The following is a 19,507-nucleotide window of genomic DNA, read 5'->3' as shown; positions in this document are numbered from 1 at the left end:
TTCAGACAGAAGGGACCGGATTCGAACTGGTCATAAGCCCTGACCTGGGACGCCGATGCGGGACATGAACCGCCATGGTTGGGAAAAGGACACAGTAATTCGGATGTGCAGGAGAACAATGAATGTATGCAATATAACTGGCAAGCAGTTGTGCATGCCTAATGTTCAATGGAGGGACACCGGCCTCCACCAACAAACTGGTCACTGAACTAGTTCTAAAAGCTCCCCTCGCTAGGCGAACGCCACAGTGCTACACTGGGTTGAGTAAATGCAACGCTGAAGGCGTCGCCGAACCATAAACCAGACTTCCGTAGTCAAGGTGGGCTGAACAAGGGCTCCGTAAAGCTGCAGCAGCGTAGAGTGATCTGCACCCCAGTTGGTGTTACTCAGGCAGTGGAGGGCATTGAGGTGCTGCCAGCACTTCCACTTAAGCTGACGAAGGCGAGGTAGCCAAGTCAATCGGGCGTCGAATACCAGTCCTAAGAATCAATATGTCTCCACTGCAGTGACTGGATTGTCATTCAGGTAAAGTTCTGGTTCTGGATGAATGGTGCCACGCCGACAAAAATGCATGACACACAACTTTGCGGCTGAAAACTGGAAGCCTTGGGAGAGAACCCATGATTGTGCCTTGTGAATGGCTCACTGTAGGCACCACTCAGCAACACCAGTGCTGAAGGAGCAGTATGAGATGCAGAAGTCATCTGCATTCAGAGAAGGTGAGACTGGCAGCCCTACAGCTGCTGCTAGACAGTTAATAGCCACTAAAAATAGAGAGACACTCAGCACGGAGTCCTGCGGAATGCCATTCTCCTGAATACGGGGGGAACTATGGGAGGCACCGACTTGGACAAAGAAAGTACAGAGCAACAGGAAGTTTCGGATAAAAATTGGAAGCAGGCCCTGGAGACCCCACTCATACAATGTGGCAAGGATATGATGTTGCCAGATCGTGTAATATGCTTTATATAAGTCAAAAAAGAATGTAACCAGATGTTGGCATCTGGAAAGGGCTGTTCAGATGGAAGACTCGAGGGACACAAGATTATCGGTGGTACAGCGACCCTGGCGGAAGCTGCCCTGACATACAGCCAGTAGGCCACGTGACGCCAGGACCCAACCCAACCGCCAACACCATACACCCCAGCAGCTTACAAAGAAAGTTGGTGAGGCTGATGAGCCGATAGCTATCCGAGTCAAGTGGGTTTTGACCGGGACGAGCTCCCACTTTGTAAATGGAGAGTTATAGGGTTCACTGTGGCCTGTAGTGAACAAGAGGACTTTCCTTTCCATCCACCCTTTGAGGGTGCGAAAGGCTGGGGAGTAGTTCTCCGATGCAGAGGCTCGAGCATAGTGCTCAGCAAAGTTCTCGGCAATTGCGATTGTGTCAGTAGATAACATGCCATTGATGTTAATGCCAGGGACACCTGTTGGGGTCTTGTACCCAAAAAGACGTCTGATCTTCGTCCAGACATGGGAAGGTGACGTATCGCACCCAATGGTCAACACGTACCTCTCCCGACACCCCTGTTTCCGTTGTTTTATAAGCTGACGAAAGTGGGCACAGAGCCGCATAAAGGCTATTAGGTGCTCTAGGGAAGGGTATCACTTATGTCACTGTAGAGCCCGCCAACGCTCTTTAATTGCCTCAGCAACTTCTGGCGACCACCAAGGGACTATCTTTTGGGATCGTGTTTTCCGCTGCAGAAACGATAATTGTAGTGACCTGCATCATGTGGGGGAGATTCAGTGGTGACAGCAGAGGTGAAAGCTACCCAGTCTGCCTTGTTTAAAGCCCATCTGGGTAGGCGTCCGTAGGCATGAAGTCGGGGGAGTGACAGGAAGATGGGGAAGCAGTCACTACCACACAGGTCATCATGCACTCTCCAGTGCATAGATGGGAGAAGACCAGGACTGCAAACCAAGAGATCTATGGCTGAATATGTACCGTGTGCCACACTGAAATGTGTGGGGGCACCTGTATTTAAGAGGCAGACGTCGAGTTGTGACAGTAAATTTTCGACCTCCCTACCTCAGCCAGTAAGCATGGCGCCACCCCACAAGGGGTTATGCGCGTTAAAATCTCCCAAAAGTAGGAAAAGTTTAGGGACTTGATCAATCAGTGCAGCTAATATGTTCAGGGGTACTGCACCATCTGGAGGAATATATACATTGCAGACAGTGATTTCCTGTGTCGTCCTTATGCTGACAGCCACAGCTTCACGAGAGAAGGGGCACAGGTTCACTACATACAGAGTTCAGAACATAGACGCAAACTCCACCTGACACTTTATTATAGTCGCTACGGTTCCTGTAATATCTCTTATAGCCACAGAGGGCAGGGGTCTGCATTGCCGGGAACCAGGTTTCCTAGACGGTAATGCAGAAAGCAGGTGTAAAGCTTAACAGTTGCCGTAGCTCAGCCAGGTGGTGGAAAAAACTGTGGCAATTCACCTGGAGGATTACATGATCATGAGACTGGGAAGGCATGAAACACTCAATGAGGCAGTTTACATCTCGGGGTCACTTGCTGCCACCGGATGAGTACCTGTGCGATTGACAGCCATTATCTCTGAGGGCCCAGCAAGATCTAGATTTTCATTGGATGCCAGAATCTCCACCTCATCCTCAGATACAGAGCTTGTAAGGGTGGTTTGGGTGTCACCGCAATGCTTTTGTTCTTGGGGGTCTTTCTTTTTAGGTTTCTCTTGCTGCTCCTTAGGTTTGTCGGGCTAGGAGGGCTTCACTGATTCAGTCTCAGGGACTGAGGAAGACCGTGAAGCCCTACAACCAGCTACCTGTGGTTGCTTCGGCCACTGGCGGGTGTCAGCTTTGCCACTGGTAGGAACCTGGGAAGGGAGTGACCCACGGGATCCCTTCCTGGTGAGAGGAGTCAAAGAAGACTTTGCTGAGATGGTTGGGGGGTGGGGTGGGGGTGGGTGGGAGGGGGGGTGGGGGGGAAGGAGTGGGGGGGGGGGGTGTTGCTCCTGAAGTAGGTTGTGCAGGAGCAACAAGGAGGGAAGTGCCCCCCCCCCTCCCATCATCAAGGGGGCAGGTGGAGTCTGTAAGCGGGGAAACGGAAGGTGGTAGAACCGTTGTCGTAATGGTGGTGTAGGTTGACGTCATATGCACAGGATGAAGCCTCTCATATTTTCTCTTAGCCTCTGTGTAGGTCAGTCAGTCCAGGGTCTTGTATTCCATTATTTTTCTTTCTTTCTGGAGAATCGTGCAGTCTGGCGAGCAAGGCGAATGGTGCTCCCCACAGTTGACACAGATGGGAGGTGGGGCACACGGTGTATTGGGATGTGAAGGACATCTACAATCCTGACAGGTGACGCTGGAAGTTTAGCGGGAAGACATACGGTCGAACTTCCAGCATTTAAAGCACCACATCGGGGGAGGGATATATGGCTTTACGTCACAGCGGTAGACCATCACCTTGACCTTCTCGGGTAATGTGTCACCCTCGAAGGCCATGATGAAAGCACCAGTGGCAACCTGATTATCCCTCGGACCCCGGTGTACGCGCTGGACAAAATGGACACCTCACTGTTCTAAATTGGAGTGCAGCTCATCGGCAGACTGCAAAAGAAGGTCCCTGTAAAATATGATACCCTGGACCATATTTAAGCTCTTATGGGGCATGGTGGAAACAGAAACATCCCCCAACTTGCCACAGGCAAGTTGTGCCCGTGACTGGGCAGAGGATGCTGTTTTGATCGAGACCAACCCGGACCGCATTTTGGACAAGTCCTCCACCTCCCCAAACTTGACCTCTAAATGTTCCACAAAAAACTGAGGTTTCATTGACAGGAAAGATTCCCCATCAACTCTCGTACATACGAGGTACCGGGGTGAATAAGCTTTGCTGCCATCCTTAGCCTGGTGTTCCTCCCACGGTTTGGCTGAGGTGTGGGGGGAGGGGGATGACGATTTGGCTGGCGTCGTATTTCTGAGCACTGAAGTTAGGCCTTGACTGCTTAGAGACTGCTGGTGTTTGACCACCAGCAGGAGATGACGTACTACGCTTCATGGGGTGTCATCCATCCTAATTCCGCCCACTCTGACTAGGGGCCATCCCCACAGGCGCCAACCTGCCGCAGTAAAGGCCACCTAGCAGGAAGGCCATTGCTGGGAGTCCTGATGCCCCAGGGTGATGGGCGTCTACTCCTCGGCATACACGGGGAGTTATCTGCGCAGGCATCAACAGAGCGATCGCTGTGTGGTCAGGGGGCTACAACCGACAGGGTACATGAACAAAACACACCCAGGAGGGTGACCTCACCCAACAGCTGGAGAATGAGCGGAACTGCAGATCCACGTCAAGGAAGGGTGCGAGCTGTCTCAGCGCACGACGGAGACTATGCACCATGCAAGGCGTCCTTCCCCAATTGGCTCGCTCTTCAGGAAAATTTTGAAAAATGGAGGTCAAACCCTACAAGGGACCATCACACAAAGGCTGAAAAGTGTGAGACTCCTTTTAGTCGCCTCTTACGACAGGCAAGAATGCCTCGGGCCTATTCTAGCCCCCAAACCCGCAGGGGGAGAGAGGAAAACCAGATGGATTGCGAGGTGGTTGCTGAAATGCTAGTGACTAGGTTGTTTTGTGCTAACACAGGTCATGGTACAACAAGATTCTATGGAGCTCAGCCTTTGGCCACTTCCCTACTCTTCCAAACCACATAGGGAGACACACCCAAGTCCCCCCCCCCCCCCCCCCCCCCCTCAATGCTCACCAGTTTTATTGGATGAGCATCATCAGGGGAAAAAAATTCCAGGCCACTTCACATAAGAGACAAATTGTATAGCCACGTGTAACCACGTTCAATATTAATTCTGACGACACCATATTAAACGTATCAAGGAGTTATTGTCAAAAACTTGAACCGAAAGTCTTCTATTAATTAGATTGTATAGCAGTCATCTGTTAAAAGACCCTAGTGACTCAAAAACTTGTTTAAGATCTTAGACACTTCCAATAGAATCCCAGGAGTGCACTGGTATATGACAATGGTGCTACTACGCAATCAGACTCCAAGCACAGGACAGGTTTACTTCATCTGTCACTGGGCACTCAGATAAACCTATGTGTTTCTTCAAATAAATTGTGCACAAGGTTTTGGGGTGATAATGCAACTGCCCAAAACACACACTCAAATAATTCCTCACTGAAATCTTTAAAAGCCACACAGCAGAAATGCTCTTTTCAACTCTTCAGCTGATAGTAAATGAATACCTTGCAAAGCTGGACTATGGAGGCCCTCCCTCCATTTTAATATTGCATGCAATTCCAAAAAGAATCCAATTTACTACAGAAAACACTACTCCTTTCAGTGTAACAATGGATCAGAACCCAATAATTCTCCAAATTTTAAAAGTCGCCCTTGAAACACACTAATTCTGTACTTAAACAAATAATGTGTCACACTTCATGCATGGCCTCAGTGCCTCAAGTATACAGAATTATTTATAGCTAGTAAGTTTTTAAAACACTCTACATGTAGCCTATAGGTGTTGCATACACTATTATCTTAATATTTCAACTGCATGAAGAACACTGGCACACATAATACAATAGAAACTCTAAACTGTTTCCTGTTTTGTACTAATATTTATGTCACATTATACAAAGGGTGTTCAATAAGTAATGTAATAAATTTTTTTCTCAGCCAATTTTGGTTGAAAAAACGCATAATATGCTGTGGAACATTGTGGAATACTCCTGCTTCACCCATACAGTTTCACAAAAGTTTCGATAGGTGGCAGCACTATACACAGCTTTCAAAATGGCATCTGTAATGGAGGTGCATTCCAAGCAGAGTGCTGTCATCGAGTTTCTTTTGGCAGAAAACTACAGCATCACAGATATTCGTAGGTGCTCGCAGAATGTTTACGGAGACCTGGCAGTGAACGAAAACACGGTGAATCACTGGTCAAGGTATCTGTCATCATCACAACTAGATCGTGCAAACCTGTCAAACCTCCTGCATGCCGACCAGCCGCACACAGCTGTGACTCCTGCAATCTCAGAACAACTTCAACATGTTCATCACCACAAAAGTGCACCTCCCAACTGCCATCTGTTTGGCCTAATAAAGGATGCACTCCATGGGGAGCAGTACGTGGATGATGGGGAGGTTACTTACGCACCAAGACGTCAGCTCCAATGTTGACCAGTAAACTGGTACTATGCAGGCATACAAGGTACTGTGCGTGCATACAGACTACTATGTGGGTGTACAGGGTACTGTGTGGGCATACAGGCCATCTTAGTAAGGTGGTGTAAGGCCATTGCATCGAATGGAGATTTCACTGAAAAAATATGATTTTGTAGCCAAAAGATGGGGGAATAATATGGTATATTGGTATCCTAAAAAAAACCAACCCGCTTTCAGAAAAAAATTGTCAAATTACTTAATGAGTGCTTCTCATAATTACAAAGAAAAGAATAAATTTAAAGAATTCACAATGATTCAGTTACATCAGTGGGTCATATATATAACTCTGAACAGCAACTGATGTCAATAATAATAATAAAACTGATACATGGCAACTAGACTGGGGCAGCAACATTAGGAAATGAACATGTTATTAGAACTACCACTATGAAGTTTATAATGAGGGTGACTAGCTAGAGATCATAAGGCACAGAAGTAAACAAAGTAACCCAGCCTCAGAAATCTCTTTTTCAGTAGTCTTCTGGCCACAGGAAATCACTACGTACCTATTCTAAGAGTAGTTCAGCAGACTGTGCTGAGACTAACTGTGAATGGGGCATACAGCATGCAACACAATTGTGCACTACTAGTATGGAGGCAACTGAGAGGGCTATAACAGCCCAGACAATATGCAGCCATTTCCACATGATCAGTTTGGTCTTTAGATGTCCATTACAAGCCACCCCTCCTCCCCCTAAGGACTGTAGTGTAGGAAAACTTTGGGCAAGGATGTATCTGTAACATAACCTGGTTCATCAGCATTTGGTTCTCTTCACTGACAAATGCAAGACTTGTCTGATACTTCATGATCACCACTGAAGGGAGAAGAGTCAGCAAAGTACTAATGCATATCTCAGGCATGCAGTCTAACTGGTTCAGCAGAGAGGTGTGTCAGTCACATTTTGGATCGGTAATATGCATAGATGTTGAATGCTTCTCATCGCTCTTGAGGGTACACTGAGGGCTGTTGAACATAAATACAGGATCCTCCAAATTATTGTTCACCCTTACAGTCAACATTTCAGTTAATTTGTTTGTATTTTGAGACACTTGTTCGAGTGCACACCACACACATTCTACGAACAGTGCCTGCAGAATTCAAGAGTCGCCACACAGTGGATGACCTCAAAAGTGCTACCATCAAATAGCAAGTCGAGCTGGAGCAACAGTGTCTTCTGGACAGCACATGAGGAGAATTAAAAGCACGTTAGAATCTGTGTAGCAGAAAAACAGAGAATGGGCTATTACCAAGCAACAGGCTTTGATTTCACACGTGTTCCTTCAAACAGATAGCCTTCATTTTAGTTGCTGTTTTCTTTTTATTTCACAGTAAAGTTATTTTTTAGTTTTATGGGGCTTATTCTTTCATTAGTTGCTCTCCACAAACCTAAATTCAGACATGTTTGTACACATGCAAGTGGTACCAAACTTATCTCAGCAGCTTATAAGTAACTGGACACATCACAGTGCAAGAATGATAGACAATGTGATAACACAATTAATACACCAAATATGAGACAAAGTCTGATGGAAAAATGGTAGTGCGGCTGTCAAACATAAAAACCTGTAACACGCAAAATCCTGCACATAAAGAACAGAAAGGGGTTAATAATACTCACCGATCTGCAATAGAATCGATCATCTGCTTTGAAATACCTCCAGCAAAACTCTTCAAATCACCATCAATGACTGTTAAGTAGCAACTGCAGTTTTCCTGTTTACAAGGAACATAGTTCTTTATTGCATCACTTATCAGTGTCTTATAGTGACTGAAACTCTCACTGTTATCTGAAAGCAAAGAAGACATTTCTTTAGTTTTGATGGAATGCTTCATTATAGCACATCTCATATTTTGACTTTTACAAGGTAGATGCTATGTCTAAAGAGCAGGATTGAGAACATTAACATAATTATGTGTTGTTTCTAGTGTGAAATTTCCTCTACAATAATATCAATAGGATAGAGTCACAGCCATTACAAATAATCAAACTGGATAGTGTGCCCAACATTATATGATTTCTGAAACAATAAATTCTTATCACCTGGTTCCCATCCTCAAAACAGAAAAGTGTGTGGAACTAGCATAATAGCTCTGAAATATGGATAGCAAAAAGAGAATTTTCTTTCTCGACTTTTTGTCACAGCCCAGAAATATTGTGTAGGTTATATATACTCACACTAAGAGCAACAATCTAGATGGTTGACTGATTTCACACCATAATATTATACAACATGGTTTTATTCTACCAGTACTGCAAAACAGTCGAAAGCAAGAGGAAACTACAGATACCGACTTCCTGAAATATGCAGCTCTACTGTATGGTTTAAAGATGATACCTTCCTCTTGGGTAAAATACAAAGCCAATGTCCACCATAGTAGTGCAAGTATACACATACACTAATTCTGGAAATGATGAAGAGATCTGGGACTGGGGGAAAGTAATGAGAAGGGAAGCCACCCAGTATAATTTAGCACAGAGCACAATTTATCACTGCAAGATTTTTGTTTAGGAATCACCAAAGAAGACTAAACATGGAAGAGACCTGGACACATCATATGGTTTCAGATTTACATAATGGTAATACAGATAATATTTAGAAACCAGATTTTTAAAATGCAAAACATTTCCAGGAGTAGAGGTGGACTCTGGCCATAATTTATCATTTATTAAATGCAGATTAAAACAGGACTGCAGAAAAGTGGGTAATTAAGGAGATGGGACCTAGTTAAGTCGAAAGAGATGGAGATTGTTGTGAGTTTCAAAGGGAGCACTAGGCAGCTATTGACTAAAACACTGGAACAGAAGACAATAGAAGACAAATGGGCAATTTTTATAGATGAAACAATGAAAGCACCAGAGGATTACATTGGCAAAAAGACAAGGTACAGTAGATACCCTTGCATAGTATACAAGATACTGAATTTAATAGAAGAAAGGAGGAAATACAAAAATGCAACAGATGAATCATGGAAAATGAATACAGAAATCTAAAAACTGAGGGTGATAAAAAGTGCAAAATGACAAAACAATTGCTAGATAAGAAATGTAAAGCTGTAGAGCATGTACAACCATGACAAAGATAGGTGCTGCATATGGAGAGATCACAGAAACCTTTCGTGAAAAAAGAAACAGCTGTATGAATATCAAGAGCTCAGATAGTAAGTCCGTACTAAGCAATCAATGGAATGCCAAAAGGAATATATAGAAGAAATACATAAAAGGAAGAAACTTTAAAACAATATTATGTAAAGGGAAGTGTTGTAGATGAAAATGAGATGGGGGGGGGGGGGGTGATACTGTTGTGACAAGAACTGACAGAGCACTGAAAGACCTAAGTCAGAATGAGGCACTTGGAGTGGATGACATTCACTTGGAATCATTAAGAACTCTTAGACAACCAGCTGATCAGTGAGGTAACCAAAACACATAAGATGGGCGAAATACCGTCGGACTCCAAGAAGAGTTTTGCCACACGCCAATGGTGACTTGCACAGTCATAGAAGCCAGACTGCAGTTCTAAGGGTGTCAGTACATGAAAGGAAGGTAGTAGTTAGAGTGAAACAGGATTACAGCCCACCTAATAATCCATTCAATCTATACATAAAGCAAACAGTGGAGGAAATAAAAGAGAAATTTGGAAAAAAGGAATAAAAACTTTACAAAGAAGAAATAAAAACTCCCAAGCTTTACTGATGACACTCTACAGAAATTATATATGATATACTGATGACAGTGGACAGGAAATATACATGATAACAGAAAAATACTGGAAACGGTCAAGAATCAGAAATATATGTTTTGCTGTTCCTCAGGGCTCCAATTTAGGTCCACTGCTATTCATGTGTTATGTAAATAATAACCCAAGTTCTTTTGAAAATAAGCATATCACCACTGTGTGTGCCGCTGACACATCTGGTGCCTGTTGTGCAGACAGTGAGCTCAGCCTAATCGAAGAAATTCAACACTTTTTTGAAAAGGCTAGAACTCACTTTGAAAAAGATAACTTAAAAGTAAACATTGAAAAACAAATATTATTCACTTTAAGCCAAGTCATCCAAATAGGCACAACATTTTGAAGGATGAAATTGTGTCAAAATCCCGTTTGGAATGTAAATTTTTGGGTTTCTACATAGACAAATGACTTTCATGGGTGCAGCAAATTGACCGTGTCTGTAAAAAAATAGCATCCAGTCTATATGTATTAAGGAGATTACCACTATACCTTAATTCTGAAGCCATAATGGTTCTATATTTTGGATTAATATGTCCTTCCTTGTCTTATGAAGTACTTTTTTTTTTCTTTTTTTTTTTGGTTGGGTTTAAGGGCGCTCAACTGCTGAGGTCATTAGCGCCCAGTCACTGTTGTTAGAGCACATGGAATCTGGTAGAACTCAAGGGGATGGAGGGGACACCAGAAGGACCCGACAAAGATGCAGACAAAATAAGTAAAAAGATTAAATGTCTTTGGACAAGCCAGTTAAAGTTATAAAACGCAGAATACGAGCAGCTGCTCGAGCGTCATCAGCTAAAACATCCGGTAAAGTAGATGGCAGGGACAGGACAACACGAAATTGACTTAAACGGGGACACGACAATAAAACATGGCGCACTGTTAATGCCTGACCACAAGGGCACTGCGGGGCTGGGTCACCGGAGAGCAGGTAGCGGTGGCTAAACCGGCAATGCCCAATCCGCAACCCGGTCAGAAGGACCTCCTCGCGCCGAGATTGTCGGGAGGATGTTGTCCAAGCAGTTGGTAGCGGTTTTACTGCCCGGAGCTTGTTTCCTTGGAGGGATGACCAAGCATCCCACCACAACGACACAAGCCTCTTACATACATCCCCACGAACGTCGGATGACGGGACACAATGGGAGGCTGGCCGAGGCAGGAGGACTGCAGCCTTGGCTGCAGCATCCGCAGCCTCATTCCCAGGCACTCCCACATGTCCGGGAACCCACAGAAAGCTGACAGAACCACCGTTATCAGCGAAAGAATGGAGGGACTGCTGTATCCGTTGAATCAAGGGATGGACCAGATAGGGAGCTCCAAGGCTCTGAAGAGCACTGAGTGAATCAGAGCAGAGTACATATGATGAATGGTGGTGGCGGCGGGCATACTGAACGGCCTGATGGAGAGCAAAAAGCTCGGCCGTAAAGCTGGAACATTGGTCGAGGAGCCGGTATTTAAATGTGGCGGCCCCGACGACAAAGGCACAGCCGACACCATCGTCAGTTTTGGAGCCATCGGTGTAAATAAAGGTGTGACCGGCAAGTCGAGCACGAAGTTCGGCAAACCGTGAGCAATACATTGCAGCCGGAGTACCATCCTTCGGGAGTGAGCTGAGGTCGAGATAAATATGAACCGGAGCCTGGAGCCAAGGTGGTGTCGGGCTCTCACCCTCTCTGAAGGTGGTAGGGAGGGCAAAATCCAATTGTCGAAGCAGGCGACGGAAGCGGACTCCGGGGGGCAGCAGGGCAGACACATACAACCCGTACTGACGGTCGAGAGAATCGGCGAAGAAGGACTTGTAAGAGGGGTGGTCGGGCATAGATGACAGCCGGCAGGCATACCGACACAGCAGTACGTCGCGCCAGTAGGTCAACGGTAACTCGGCAGCTTCAGCATAAAGACTCTCGACAGGACTAGTGTAGAAGGCTCCGGTCGCAAGACGTATCCCCCGATGGTGGATGGAGTTGAGCCGGCGTAAGAGGGACGGCCGAGCGGACGAGTAGACAAAGCTCCCATAATCCAGCTTCGATCGGACTATGGACCGATACAAGCGAAGCAGGACAGTGCGATCCGCTCCCCAAGATGAACCGCTAAGAACTCTGAGGACATTAAGGGAACGTGTACAACGGGCCGCCAAATAAGAGACATGTGGAGACCAACACAGTTTCCTGTCCAACGTGAGCCCTAGAAACTTAGTTGTGTCCACGAATGGGAGAACAACGGGACCGAGATGTAAGGATGGCGGAAGGAACGCTTTATATCGCCAAAAGTTGATACAAACCGTCTTTTCTTCAGAGAACCGGAAGCCATTTGCCACGCTCCATGAGTAGAGGCTGTCTAGACAACGCTGAAGGCAGCGCTCCAGGAGGCATGTTCTCTGGGCACTGCAGTAGATCGCGAAGTCATCGACAAAGAGAGAGCCTGAGACATTAGGTGGAATGCAATCCATAATTGGATTGATCGCGATGGCAAAAAGGGCTACACTCAAGACGGAGCCCTGAGGCACTCCGTTCTCCTGGAGGAAGACGTCAGACAATACGGAGCCCACACGTACCCTAAACTTTCGATCCGTTAAAAAGGAATCAATAAAAAGGGGCAGGCGACCGCGTAGGCCCCACCTGTGCATAGTGCGGAGGATACCTCCTCTCCAACAGGTGTCATAAGCCTTCTCCAAGTCGAAGAACACGGCTACCGTTTGGCGCCTTCGCAAAAAGTTGTTCATGATGAATGTCGACAAGGTCACGAGGTGGTCAACAGCGGAGCGGCGGTGACGAAAGCCGCATTGGACATTAGTAAGTAGCCGTCGAGATTCAAGAATCCAGACTAACCGAGCATTAACCATGCGCTCCATCACCTTACAGACACAGCTTGTAAGAGAAATGGGACGGTAACTAGAAGGAAGGTGTCTATCCTTCCCGGGTTTGGGGATAGGAACAACAACGGCGTCACGCCAACGCATGGGGACTTGACCTTCGGTCCAGACGCGATTGTAGGTACGGAGAAGGAAGCTTTTGCCCGCCGGAGAAAGGTGTGCCAGCATCTGAACGTGAATGGCATCCGGCCCCGGAGCAGAAGACCAGGACAGTGCAAGCGCACGTTCGAGTTCCCGCATAGTAAAGGGGGCATTATAGGTTTCCAGATTCAGCGAGTGGAAGGAAGGTCGCCGAGCCTCTTCTGCCTCTTTCCTGGGAAGGAAGGCAGGATGGTAATGGGCGGAGCTTGAAACCTCCTCGAAAAAGCGGCCAAAGGCGTTGGAGACAGCCACCGGATCAACAAGGACCGCATTACCTGAGGTCAGGCCAGGGACCGAGGAGTGGGCCTTAATGCCCGACAGCCGGCGCAGGCTACCCCAAACGACGGAAGAGGGAGTAAAACTGTTAAAGGAGCCGGTGAAAGAGGCCCAACAAGCTTTTTTGCTGTCTTTGATGACTCTACGGCATTGCGCTCGGAGTCGTTTGTATTCAATACAATTCGCCAACGTAGGATGGCGGCGAAAGGTGCGTAAAGCACGTCGCCGAGCACGGATAGCGTCCCTACAAGCCTCATTCCACCAGGGGACGGAAACACGACGTGAAGAAGTAGTACGAGGAATGGAACGTTCGGCAGCATGGATGATAACAGCCGTGAGGTATTCGACCTGACTGTCACAACTGGGAAAATCGTGGTCCGGAAAGGTCGCCAGGGATGAGTAAAGTCCCCAGTCAGCTTTCAGTATGTTCCAGCTCGAAGGACGTGGGGATGGGGTGTGGTGCAGGAGACGAACGACACAGGAGAAGTGGTCGCTCGAATAGGTGTCAGAAAGGACATACCACTCGAACCGACGGGCAAGAGTGGTAGAACATATCGAGAGGTCCAAGTGGGAGTAGGTATGAGTGGAGTCCGAGAGGAAAGTCGGGGCGCCGGTATTGAGGCAGACAAGATTGAGATGGTTGAAGACATCTGCCAAGAGTGAGCCTCTTGGACAGGATGCAGGAGAGCCCCAAAGGGGATGATGGGCATTGAAGTCGCCAAACAATAAAAACGGCGGGGGAAGCTGAACGATCAGGTGCATCATGTCAGCCCGACTAACAGCAGACGACGGTGGAGTGTAGATGGTACAAACTGAAAAAGTAAAAGCAGAAAGAGTAATGCGGACAGCTATTGCTTGGAGTGGGGTGGTCAATGGGATGGGATGGTAATAGACGTCGTCCCGAATGAGCAACATGACCCCACCATGAGCTGGGACACCGTGCACAGGGGTGAGGTCATACCGCTCCGAGGTATAGTGGGTAAAGGCAATACGGTCAGTCGGGCGCAACTTGGTTTCCTGGAGTCCAAGGACGAGCGGACAGTGCAGGCGGAGGAGCAGTTGTAATTCCTCCCGATGAGATCGAATACCTCTTATGTTCCAATGAAACAACGCCATCGCTAGTCAAAAAGTTGGGGGAACGAGACGGGGGAAGAGCTGGTCACCACGATGGCCGCGGAGGGCCAGGTTGCGAGGGAACAACGCTACAACCGACGGGAGGCGGTTCCGGTTCCATCGACTGGTCGCCAGCTGCGGCCGCTGTCCCTGGTTGTGTAGGAGGGGCAGCATCATTTGCCGACGAAAGGCCAGCTGAGCGCCTGGCAGCAGAGCGTCCCGGCGAAACTGAGGACGGCCGGGAGCAGCGACTCACGGATGGCGCGTCAGTCGAAACGCGCCGGGGTGGAGAGGGGGATAGAGACTTCTTCTTGGAGGCCTTCTTGGAAGGCCGAGGAGGCACAGGGATGGTGGGCTGGACCCGAAGAAGGTCCTCACGCGCGGGGTCCGTTTTGGAACGCCGGACCTCGGAAGCCGGGGTCCGGAACGTTTCCCCGATGGACGCCTGAGAAGAGGATCGCTTCTCAGGTGGCGTGTGGGGAGAAGGAGGAGGAAGGGTGGCCCCTGGGGCAGAGGGGGTGGGGGCCACGGGGGAGGAGGATTTGGAAGGGAGGGATTTGGGAGGCGGAGGCAGAGCCCCCTGATGGGCGGAGGAGGCGGAGGGGGGACAGGAGAGGGGTGAGGATACCGCAGAAGGAGTGGACACAACTGAGGCAAACGAAGTGGTCAATGGCACGGGATAGAGGCGGTCGTACTTCTTCCTGGCCTCAGAATAAGACAGCCGATCCAAAGTTTTGATTTCTTGTATCTTCTTCTCCTTCTGATATGCGGGGCAGTCTGAGGATTTAGGCGAGTGGACGCCAGGACAATTAACGCACCGAGGTGGTGGGGTGCATGTATGTTCCTCACGAAGAGGACGTCCACAATCGCCACAGAGGGGCTCAGCCCCACACCGTGACGACATGTGCCCAAAGCGCAAACACCTAAAACAGCGCATAGGAGGCGGAACGTAGGGTTGCACGTCACACCGGTAGCACATTACCTTTACCTTCTCCGGGAGAACGTCCCCCTCGAAGGCAAGGATAAAGGCCCCGGTGTCGATGCGACGGTCTTTGGGGCCGCGCTGGACTCGCCGGACGAAATGCACGCCTCGGCGCTCCAGGTTGGCCCTGAGCTCCTCATCAGATTGTAGCAGGAGGTCACGATGAAAAATAACCCCCTGCGTCCTATTGAGTGCCAGATGTGGGACTATGGAGACTGGGATGTCCCCTAGGCGGTCGCACGCCTGGAGCGCCGCCGACTGTGTGGCGGAGGTGGTCTTGATAAGAACGGACCCTGAACGCATCTTGCTGAGAGCCTCGATTTCCCCGAAGATGTCCTCAATGTGCTGAACAAAGAACATGGGCTTGGAGGTGGCGAATGTCCCCCCATCGGTCCGAGAACAGACCAAATAGCGGGGGAAGTACTTCGCTCCAAGCCGGCGGGCCTGTCCCTCCTCCCATGGAGTGGCCAAGGGGGAAGGGGCAGGAGAACCAGAACTAGAAACGGTACCTTTTCTTTTGAAAGACTCGGCCGCAGAGCGACCCGATACGTGGTGACGTTTCATCTGCGAAACGTCCGCCCCGATACCACCCACTCCGACCAGGGGCTCTCCCCACGGGCGCCACCCAGCCGCAGCAAGGGCCGCCTGGCAGGATGACCATTGCCGGGAGTCCTGATGCCCCAAGGAGACGGGCATCTACTCCTTGGCCGACGTGGGGAGGGTGCAGCTCAGGTATCGGCAGTACGATCCCTGTGTTGTCAGGGGGCTACAACCTAGAGGGTACATGACGACCCCACCACAACGGGCTGGCTACCGTGCTGGATTTCTGGTGCCATGGAAAGTCCATCATGATCGCTGGTGCAGATGGAGACGCACTATGGGCGTAACTTGGACAACCCAAAAGGCGTTTAGGCCCAATTTGAGTAATAGTGGGTATGGTTACAACGCCGGTGCAATGCTGAGTGCCAAGGTCTGAGTGCACTTAGGACCAGTGGTACACCACGTAAGGTGTCCTTCCCCAAAAGGCTCGTACTTCTGTAGAAATTTAGAAAAATGGAGGTCAAACCCCAAGGGGGACCATCACATGGAAGGCCAAAACGGTTGAAACTCCTTTTAGTCGCCTCGTACGACAGGCAGGAATACCTCGGGCCTATTCTTACCCCGGACCCGCAGGGGGGTTATGAAGTACTGTGGGGTAGGATGTGCCACACTAATGTGGAAAGGGTTTTTATAAAGCAAAAGAGGGCCTTGACCACAGCCAAGGTAAAACCAAGGTACATCTTGCAAAAGCCTATTCACTAGATTTGATATTCTCACAGTTTATGCCCTGTATATGACGGAAATCATTATGTTCATGAAAGAAGATACTAAGGTTATAAACAGGAACGTGGAAATTCACAACCATGATACAAAGCATAAAAAAGACTTTCACATGGTTAACAGAAAATTAATTTTAACAGCAAAAAGCCCGTACATCAAAGAAGCTGTTTCTTATAATTTGTTATCTGATGAAGGCAAGATGTTAACAGGGGCTATTTAAAAAACGACTCAAGTGGCGACTTTTACAAAAATGCCCATATAACTTGGCTTGAACATGAATAATAATAATATACACTGAACTATAAAAGAAACTGGTATAGGCATGTGTATTCAAATTCAGAGATATGTAAACAGGCAGAATACGGTGTTGTGGTCGGCAATACCTATATCAGACAACAAGCGACTGGTGAAGTTGTTAGATCGGTTACTGCTGCTACAATGGCAAGTTATGAAGATTTACGTGAGCTCGAACGTGGAATTACAGTTGGCGCATGAGCAATGAGACACAGCATATCTGAGGTAGTGATGAAGTAGGAATTTTCCCGTACGACCATTTCACAAATGTACCGTGAATATCAGGAAGCCAGTAAAACATCAAACCTCTGACATTGCTGCGGCCAGAAAAAGATCCTGCAAGAATGGGACCAACGACGACGGAAGAGAATCGTTCAGCATGACAGAAGTGCAACCCCTCCACAAATTGCTGCAAATTTCAATGCTGGGGCATCAACAAGTGTCAGTGTGAATACCATTCAACGAAACATCATCGATATGGGATTTCGGAGCTGAAGACCCACTCGTGTACACTTTATGACTGCCTGACACAAAGCATCACTGCTAGTGACATCTGTGCCAGATTTAAGCCAGTAGGCAGCTGGGGCCTCAACTGCGAGTGTGTACACATGTATTGCTGTAAGAATAAATATGTTCAATTAATTGGACTATGGATATGATGAGTATCAATCAGATGCTAGTCCCTTCATGACCCCACACCCTACCATCCCTTACAAAATGTTGTCAGTTGTGGGATCCTCAGTGTCCTTTCACACATTAGTAATTCTGGGGAGGGAAGAAAATCTACTCTTCTATGGAGTGTAGCAGTGATCAGTATTGATCATGAAAGTTCATGTGTGGTATCTGGATGTAAAACTAGCACAAAACTAACACAGGCCTGATGTAAACAATATTCTTTCGTCTGAGCACGTTTCTTCTTCACTGATGCAGCAGAGCAAGACCCAGCACTGAAAGTAGGACTGCTGCAGATACTGGATTTCCTTGGGTCTTTTTTGACATAAAATCCATGCCTTGATAAATATTTCAGAGCTTTTTACTTTGGGTTCAAACCACTCTCAGTTCTGAGAATAATTTCGACATGACAACTTCCCTGGAGGACAGTAAATTCACTATCTTTGTTAGGAATAATTCAACAACTTACTGTTAAAATTCTTTCACTCTAAGTGTCTACTTTGTATGCAGTCTGATCTCGCTCTCTGCATACTGATTCACGTACATTCGTCAGAGGACCTCAAACTACTCCATAGCCTAAAAAACCTATGTGCATTCCACAAGTACTCTGTTACATAAGTACTTACTTCCATTGTGTAGTGCAATCCTGACCTGTCAGCGGGAGAAATCCAATTCTCCACCTGATAATGCATTTCCAGATATCTGCAGCCAAGACCGACACAGAATCAACGGAGCCTTTGCTCGAGACCATCCACTCGGCTTCAAACCCGAGGACCCTGATCAATTCTGTGAATGTTGCTGCAAATTGTGAGCTCCATTTGCAACCTGTGTGCAAGGCCAGTAGTCCTTCACCATTTCTGCCAGCAGGCCGTATGAACTGAGGATGACCTCAGAACCCAAGTGACAAACAGTACTGGTGCCGATCTGAGCCATAACTCACAAAGAACTACACCCTGAACACCCAGTAGCAACAGGCTGCCTCCACAGCTCGGATGATGCCCCCTGGCAGACATACCGAGTGCACACTGAATTTCTTTCCAGCCCTGGACACTTATTTCCCTAGGAGGCTCCATAATGCACCTACCATTGGAGCTCCCGATAACTACCAACCTCCCCCTCCCTTTGTTAGTGTGTCTGCTCAGACAATGTTGAAGTAATTTGACACCTGTCCTTTCACATAGTTAATGGGCGAGGACAGCCTGCCATCCTCCACATTGGCCCTCCACCCCCAAGAGACATGAACATTCTACCACCAGCCACTCACCTTGCAGGGGGGGCAGATCCACTGTGTTGGGTACACTGCAAGGTGCCTCAGCAGCTGAGCCCGTGTGCAAAACAAGTGACACCTGAGGTGTCCCATGCAATGTGCTAGATTCTTTGCCCCCGCTTCACCCTGAGGCAGCAGTCTGAAGACAGCTGATGGTAGCTGAAAGTGTCTTCAGCTGTTCAGGAACTGCGGCCAGATTTTCCTGCGTCCACACACGGCGTGCACACATCCTATCCACCATAACAACAGTAACCGAACAATGGAAAGTCAACGTTGGAATGTGAAAAATTATGGAAAGGATAGATTGCTATTCACCATAAAGATGATACACTGAGTTACAGACAGGCAAAATGAAAAGACTGTTACACATTAAGCTCTAAGCCAAAGTCTTCATGAATTAACTATAAAAGCACACAAAGAAAGCTAAATATGAAACTTTCTATCTTCCTGACACGCCAACGATGGAAGCTGATGTCTTATTGAACTATGTAGCTGCCTGTTCAACAGAAATGACAACTGTGCTACAAACTGCACAAATCTACACTTTACAGTTACTAAAATGTGATGTTACACCTCTTACGCACAAACGTGCACACAGAATTTAGTAGTTAAATTGTAAT

The 19,507-nt window shown here is 47.6% G+C and overlaps 1 protein-coding gene across 1 annotated transcript in view; it reads right to left on the bottom strand.

The window, feature by feature from the left end:
* The window catches only part of LOC124721598 (O-glucosyltransferase rumi homolog), a 147,287-nt gene that overhangs the window by 110,729 nt on the left and 17,051 nt on the right, over window positions 1-19,507 (bottom strand). The window contains exon 2 of the mRNA XM_047246650.1: window positions 7,838-8,006. Within this exon, the coding sequence (XP_047102606.1) occupies window positions 7,838-8,006 (169 nt within the window). The remainder of the gene's footprint in view (window positions 1-7,837; window positions 8,007-19,507) is intronic.

The sequence above is a fragment of the Schistocerca piceifrons genome, chromosome X (genome assembly GCF_021461385.2).
Source record: "Schistocerca piceifrons isolate TAMUIC-IGC-003096 chromosome X, iqSchPice1.1, whole genome shotgun sequence".
In the NCBI taxonomy this organism is placed as follows: Eukaryota; Metazoa; Arthropoda; class Insecta; order Orthoptera; family Acrididae; genus Schistocerca; species Schistocerca piceifrons.
The sequence above is the reverse complement of the archived record's forward strand: the minus strand, read 5'-3'. Positions and strand labels throughout refer to the sequence as shown.